This window comes from Vollenhovia emeryi, unplaced genomic scaffold, assembly GCF_000949405.1.
Source record: "Vollenhovia emeryi isolate VEMERY1.0 unplaced genomic scaffold, V.emery_V1.0 DF939126.1, whole genome shotgun sequence".
In the NCBI taxonomy this organism is placed as follows: domain Eukaryota; kingdom Metazoa; phylum Arthropoda; class Insecta; order Hymenoptera; family Formicidae; genus Vollenhovia; species Vollenhovia emeryi.
In genome coordinates, this window is record NW_011967240.1 from 3,138,502 (window position 1) to 3,145,591 (window position 7,090).

The 7,090-nt window shown below is 44.2% G+C and overlaps 3 protein-coding genes across 3 annotated transcripts in view; 2 read left to right on the forward strand and 1 right to left on the reverse strand.

Moving 5' to 3' along the window:
• LOC105569019 overlaps window positions 1-434 on the forward strand; it is a 197,893-nt gene extending 197,459 nt beyond the window's left edge. The window contains exon 6 of the mRNA XM_012025138.1: window positions 302-434. Coding sequence (XP_011880528.1) covers window positions 302-419 — 118 coding nt within the window. The 3' untranslated portion in view covers window positions 420-434. The remainder of the gene's footprint in view (window positions 1-301) is intronic.
• On the forward strand, window positions 335-3,460 carry LOC105569018 (26S protease regulatory subunit 6A-B). The gene is made up of 3 exons (XM_012025137.1): window positions 335-553; window positions 1,571-2,704; window positions 2,928-3,460. Exons 1-3 carry the CDS (start codon window positions 512-514, stop codon window positions 3,036-3,038), a joined length of 1,287 nt encoding a protein of 428 aa, XP_011880527.1. The 5' UTR covers window positions 335-511; the 3' UTR covers window positions 3,039-3,460.
• Window positions 3,461-3,592: 132 nt separating this feature from the next.
• LOC105569021 (RNA-binding protein 8A) lies at window positions 3,593-5,979 on the reverse strand. The gene is made up of 4 exons (XM_012025140.1): window positions 5,781-5,979; window positions 5,094-5,240; window positions 3,944-4,205; window positions 3,593-3,855 (listed from the first exon to the last, which is right to left on the reverse strand). The coding sequence occupies exons 1-4, from the start codon at window positions 5,839-5,841 to the stop codon at window positions 3,825-3,827; spliced, it is 501 nt and encodes a 166-aa protein (XP_011880530.1). The 5' UTR covers window positions 5,842-5,979; the 3' UTR covers window positions 3,593-3,824.
• Between the last annotated feature and the right edge of the window lie 1,111 nt (window positions 5,980-7,090).

The following is a 7,090-nucleotide window of genomic DNA, read 5'->3' on the forward strand; positions in this document are numbered from 1 at the left end:
TCTCTCTCTCTCTCTCTCTCTCTCTCTCTCTCTCTCTCTCTCTCTCTCTCTCTCTCTCTCTTTTCACAAGCTTCAGCTTATTCAATGGGATGCTCAGTCTATGGCCGGTATTCATAGTCCGTATTTAAGATCATCTTAACTATACTTTTAATGTCTTTTTAACCAATCACAGAGCCGTATTAGCCTCTTAAGGCAACACTTAAGATGATTTTGAAATAAGAATCGACTATGAATACCGGCCTATATTTATATGAGTGGACCCAAAATGTGGCACACATTGCCATCTGCTGTGTTTTTGCAGTACCGTAAGTATCTCATCGCTGCGCGTGCGCGGAGCCACGCAACATGACTGTCCGAATCGCAAGATTCGTAAGTGCAGCACCGATTGTCTGAAGGGTGCCCAGGGCTCTCGGAGCTGATTTTATTCAAGGACTCTTTTTGCGCGTTGATCGCAGATCAGCCGGGAAGAGTCGGAACCTGCAAGCGAGTTTCGGGCTTTCGCAGCTTCCAAATGGCCACGCTCGAGGACAAGTCTATCTGGGAGGACGGTGAGGTATGCGAATTTTTTTATTTATTTACGAAGGTATTTAACGTCAATCGAGCATTTGTTTCTCGACTTCTCGGACAAATCCAGTTCTCCGTTCTTTCATCGAGTTCTAACGCCCTCGCGTGATTCCTTTTCCTCTCCCCGATTGTTGCCGAGTGTCTATCACTTTTTAACAACCTTAATTGTAACGTTACACCACTTTCTCTTAGGACCGGTCTGTAATGAGTCGTTGGTCGTTAGTCAGAAGTCAGAACTATATAACGGACCTTTTTCTTCCGCCTAGAAAGGAAAAGGATCAACATATAGTTCCGACTTCTGATTAACGAACAACTCATTGTAGACCGGGCCTTAGGTTTAAGGTCTAGTTAGGTCATATGTAATTAAAGGTAAAGTACGACATACGCCAAAGCTTGTGCACTATCTACGTTTACGCTCGCGCCTTCGTCGTAAGCTATTACGTTGCTTTGTGCTCTGTCTCTAATATCACATCGAGTGACGAATCTTCCAAGCGTGCTGATAGAAGAGTCTCGAGTCTCACGAAACTTTCTGTTCTGTAGCCGAACAATGCGATCAAAAAATTTGCCATGTAATATAAATGACGGATATTTGTCAGATGATTATATGCCTGTATTGTCTATTGAAGACACTCGCTTCATGGCTGTGCAGTAGTTACGTGAAATATTATTTCTACAATAATTTTGTCCTTTATTTTCAACTCGCCAGAGTACACGAATATACATTTTGTAGTACTAGACCATACAAGCGCGCCATTTGCTCTCTCTAAAAATTGGCACGGTTCGACAGCTACAAGTAACACGACTGAGGCATGTCGTATCGCACAAGCGAGACAGCCGACCAGCATCTCGGAAAAGCGACAACAATACTCGACGACTTTCGACTTAACACGGCTTTTTTGTATAGGAGGAGGAGACGAGGATACAATAGGATAATCATTTACACGCACAGTGTTCCCTAAATTTTAACAATGAAGAGAATGTTATAAAAGCACTATACTGTTTCCAGGAAACGTTGGGTGAGGATGTCCTGCGAATGTCGACAGACGAAATCGTGTCGCGCACGCGACTCTTGGACAACGAGATCAAGATAATGAAGAGCGAGGTAATGCGGATCTCGCACGAGCTCCAGGCGCAGAACGACAAGATCAAGGAGAACACGGAGAAGATCAAGGTGAACAAGACCCTGCCGTACCTGGTGTCCAATGTCATCGAGCTGCTGGACGTCGATCCGCAGGACATGGGGGAGGAAGATGGGGCGGTGGTCGACTTGGACGCACAGAGGAAAGGCAAATGCGCGGTTATAAAAACGTCGACCCGTCAGACGTACTTTCTGCCTGTGATCGGCCTGGTCGACGCCGAGTCGCTGAAGCCGGGCGACCTGGTGGGCGTCAACAAAGACAGCTACCTCGTGCTCGAGACCCTGCCGGCCGAGTACGACGCCAGAGTCAAGGCCATGGAGGTAGACGAGAGACCTACGGAACAGTACTCGGACATCGGCGGGCTGGACAAGCAGATTCAGGAGCTCATCGAGGCCGTTGTGCTGCCCATGACGCACAAGGAGAAGTTCGAGAACCTGGGGATACAGCCGCCTAAGGGCGTTCTGCTCTACGGTCCACCCGGAACTGGAAAGACTCTGTTGGCTAGAGCTTGCGCCGCCCAGACGAAATCTACCTTCCTGAAACTCGCCGGTCCGCAACTGGTGCAGATGTTCATCGGCGACGGCGCCAAGTTGGTCAGAGACGCGTTTTCCTTGGCCAAGGAGAAGGCGCCGGCGATAATATTCATCGACGAGCTGGACGCGATCGGCACGAAACGTTTCGATTCGGAAAAGGCGGGCGACAGGGAGGTGCAACGTACGATGCTGGAGCTGTTGAATCAGCTGGACGGCTTCAGCTCGACCGCCGACATCAAAGTGATCGCCGCCACGAACAGAGTCGACATCCTGGACCCGGCCCTGCTGCGATCCGGACGCTTGGACAGGAAGATCGAGTTCCCGCATCCCAACGAGGAGGCCAGAGCGCGCATCATGCAAATTCACTCGCGCAAAATGAACATGTCGCCCGATGTGAATTTCGAAGAATTGTCCAGGTCCACGGATGACTTTAATGGAGCGCAGTGTAAAGCCGTTTGCGTAGAAGCGGTAAGCACTTCAATTGAGGATCAATTAGAAACAATATCGCTCGTCACCTGCTCTTCAACTCAACGATATAAAATTATTTTTTGTCTATATTCACTATTATATTATTTACATCTAAATCACACCGTTTAAAAATGATATTATCCCAGCTAACGATTTGTTCTACTTGATCTTGCTACGTAATTTGTCAGAAACTGATTTCATTACTGATTAAAATGTGTTTCAGGGTATGATAGCGTTACGACGCAACGCGACGGAAGTTACTCACGAAGATCTAATGGAGGCTATTAATGAGGTCCAAGCGAAGAAGAAAGCAAACCTGAATTATTACGCTTAATACGCCGCGTCGCGTGATTTATTTATTAAGATAACTTTTGTATAATAAATATACTAGTAGTAATATCCTTCTTCAAACTTTTTCATTTCTCGGCAAATACGAGATACGCAAGAAAGAAAAATGAGCACTATGCAAAGTCACGCGTGAAATTACGTGAAATTAAAAGAGTATCGTGCTTACTTCGCCACGAATTCTTGCGCCGTTGTCTTACAATAGGTCTGTTCTTTCTAGCTGAACTTGCATAGTTCCACTTTCCCTTTTTTGCCTTTACGTTAGGAAGAAAGAAAAGAGATAAACCGTGCAAAGGTGACTAAAAGAGAACAGGCTTGAGAAATGAAGTTTTATTCTTAATGTAAGAATTTTGATTGAATGTTACGTGTTTGAAAGCGCCCTATCGCTACGAAAATAAAATTTTAATAACGTATACATTTACTTTATGCAAACTAGTGCAAGTATCGCAAGGAACGCGAAATTGTTGCCAGATGATAAAAGGCGCGTGAAAGAAAGCAAAAAGAAATAAAATATTAATACTCTCGCTCGCACGCTAGACAATATCCGGACGGGTTCATGATCTTTCATTTATTAATTACTCGTTATATATCAAGTTCTTTACATTCGAATAGATTGCGAATAGATATCTAACACGACAGAGAGATCCCGTTAGAAAAAGTAACTTACGTTATTTCCAGCATTTACAGAATACTCATCAAATACAAGATAACTTGCCCTGCTTGAAACGACGAATACATAATAGAGGATATGATGATGGTTATTAATCTACGATTCTCATCGCCTCCTGTGACTTCTTTTTCTGATTCTACAAAAGTCGGAAAAAACATGAGACGTAAATATCGATGCGCGAACCAACTTGCAACAGTTTAAAGGTTCACGTGGTAAACACTTACTTCTTTGGTCCTTTGACGAAGCACCAATCGACAGAGATGGCCTGACCCAGGATCTCCGTGCCGTTCAGAGCCTCCTTCGCAGCCTGCGCCTCCTTAAACGTCTCGTATTCCACCAACGCGTAGCCCTTCAGGAATCCCGTCCTTCTGTCCAGATTCAAATGCAAGTTCTTGATCTGACCAAACTCGGAGAACTTGTCCTGAATATCGTCCTCCTGCGCCTCTTCATGTACCGAATTTATGAACAAGATCCATCCCTCCACGGCTGAAAGTACATAGAGATATCAATTGCGACCAATTGTTACAGATAAAAAGGGAGGAAAAGTCTTGTAATTAAGAGGATGCTAGAGTGATTCTGCGCTTTTGCATCTCTTGCACTTAAAACTGTCTGTTTCGTAGAAACATTTGTGTAATATACAAATTAAGTGGCTTACGATGAAAAGAATTGTTAGACAACTTTAGGCTGGCAGATGGTTTCTTTATTTTAATCCGACGTTTCGACCATACGGGTTGTGGTCCTTCTCAAGGAATTCAACAATCTACAAGTTTATTTACAGGACATTGCAACTCAAAAGTATGTTGACCACAAACGAAATCAACGCAAGTCTTTTCCAAAACGAATTTTACTCCGTTTGTATTGACTTGCGTTGATTTCGTTTGTGATCAACATACTTTTGAGTTGCAATGTCCCGTAATTAAACTTGTAGATTGTTTCGGAAAGAATCTCACTCTGTTTGTATTGACTTGCGTTGATTTCGTACGTGGCCAACATACTTTTGAGTTGCGATGTCCTGTACACACACTCGACGAATGTTAAAAAATTATTCTGAACGAATATTCCAAAGACATTCTCGACGATATTAAGAATTGTTCCTCTTTGTTATGAACATACGATTTCTAATTGTAATAATCCATATATATTTACAGAATATTCGATTGGAATATTCTGAAATTAAGAGAATATTTGCACTTCAGAAGAATATTCATAGAACTATGTGTGCTATCTGGGTTTCGACCTGTACACGTAAGCTGTTTAATTTGTATATTATACAAACGTTTCCCTCAACTAACAGTGTCCAGGTTAGAAGGATGCAAAAGTGCAGAATTATTCCAGCAACCCCTTAACGTAGCCGCAACAAGGAAAACTTCTCACATCTCTGAGGGCCAGGCTCGTTGTCGTCCTCCTCAACTATACTCATGGACTCATAGTGCCCAACGTCGTCTCTCGTTGACACCAATTCCGCGCCATGGCCTCTGCCCTTCCTCTTCTTCGCCTTCTCCTTGAGACGAGCGATACCCTCTGCAAGCGACCGGAAACGATCAGAACGAGCCTTTACGCCATAGTATGCTTCACGCGGTTCACATCGCTACGTTATTTTATCGCCGTCTCTTAGGCTGATGGCGGAGAACGATCCGTAAACGCTTGACTGTCTCAGTCGTGAGAGAAGGCAGGGAAAAAAACTGAAGTCGTATACAATAGACTTCCGCGACTTAAGAGAGTCTTAGGCGCTTACGGATTGTTCTCTGCCATCAGTCTTTCCACACATCTCGTCCAACGACTTTGGACAACGTCGACGGTCGCAACGTCCATTTCGTTCGATAATCGCATGCTACTCCCGAGGGGACACGGTGCTCGACTCGTTAAAGGACACGAATGTTATAAAAGAACGAGACGAACAAGTTATCGAGGCTCGTTTCCTTCTCTGGAGGCTTAACGCGCCATCGACCGAACTTTTGTCTTCCAGTCCTGTGATGCCGGGATTACCGAGACTCGATACTACGAGATTGAGGTTACATGCTGAAAGCGATGCTCGTAAAATTGAAGGTAAACGAGACTCACGATCTCCCTCGTCGTCAACTTCGAACTCCTCGGCGTTGTCGATGTCCAAAACATCGGCCATGGCTAAATTCGGAGTATTTCAATAATGTCCACGTTAATATCTCCGTTTCAAAATACTTCGTTCGCAATTCTGTGTGTTTGCCGCGACACTTGACGAGTGACAACCATGAACGACGTGCGAGGCGAGATCGCCGAGATCTCCGGGTCGATTTCAGCGCCACTGTGTTCAGCGGAAACTATAGACGTATCCAATCGGCCTTAAAATTACTAGAAATCCTGAGTGCTGAGTGGTGCAATGATAGCAATTTATTAAGCCCGCTACAGACTATTTTTCCTGCTGGATTGCTTGCGATTTATGCCTAATTTCTTCACATCCAGTTATGTTGCGGTTAAAGTTAACCAGGAGATAAACTACCAGATCCATGCACGTGATTGGCTAAGTCCCAGTCTACAATAGATGATTTAAGCCTTAAGCTTTAAGAAATTGGCCAATCACGGTCAAGTATGAGAAGAATGCGCGACTGTGATTAGTCAATTTCTTGAGGCTTAGGGCTTAAATCTCTATTGTAGACTGGGACTAAAACTTGAGATTAACCTCCGGATAATTTTATCGGGAAGTGAAAAAATCGGCCATTAGTAAATTACTATCATTGCACCACTCAGCACTCAGGATTTCTAGTACTTTACTAAAGCCCGCTGCAGACGATGCTATTTTTCCTGCTGGATTGCTTGTGATTTACTAAATTACTAGGAATCCTGAGTGCTGAATGGTGCAACGATAGTAATTTATTAGATTGCAAGCAATCCAGCAGGAAAAATAGCATCGTCTGCAGCGGGCTTAAGATCTGATTATAAATACCGGCCTTGGTCTTTCAGAATCCCGGTACTTCAACGGCTGCGTTCAGCAGAAGTCAGCGCTTAATAAGCGCTTTATGCTGATTGGATAGACCTGGATTGGATAGAAGAATAGCTCTATTTCAGCACAGATCTGAAAGTATAATCCAATGAGCGCAAAGCGCTTAACAAGCGCTAACTTCTGCTGAACGCAGTCATTGGCCGGTATTCATAGCAGAGAGAAGCCTGAGAGATGTCACGGCCCCGTTTTTCGTGATACGCGAATGCGATACGCCCTCTGTGGACATTGAAAACGTGGACATTGAACTACGTAGCCAATTTGCACATTTTGCTAAGTGGGTAACGCAGATTTGCACAATTTTAGCCCCGTCCCGCGCTATGGTTAGATCCCATGCAATGATCTTGTACTTAAAATAATCTTAAGTACAAGAGCATCGCACAGGACCTGATTATAG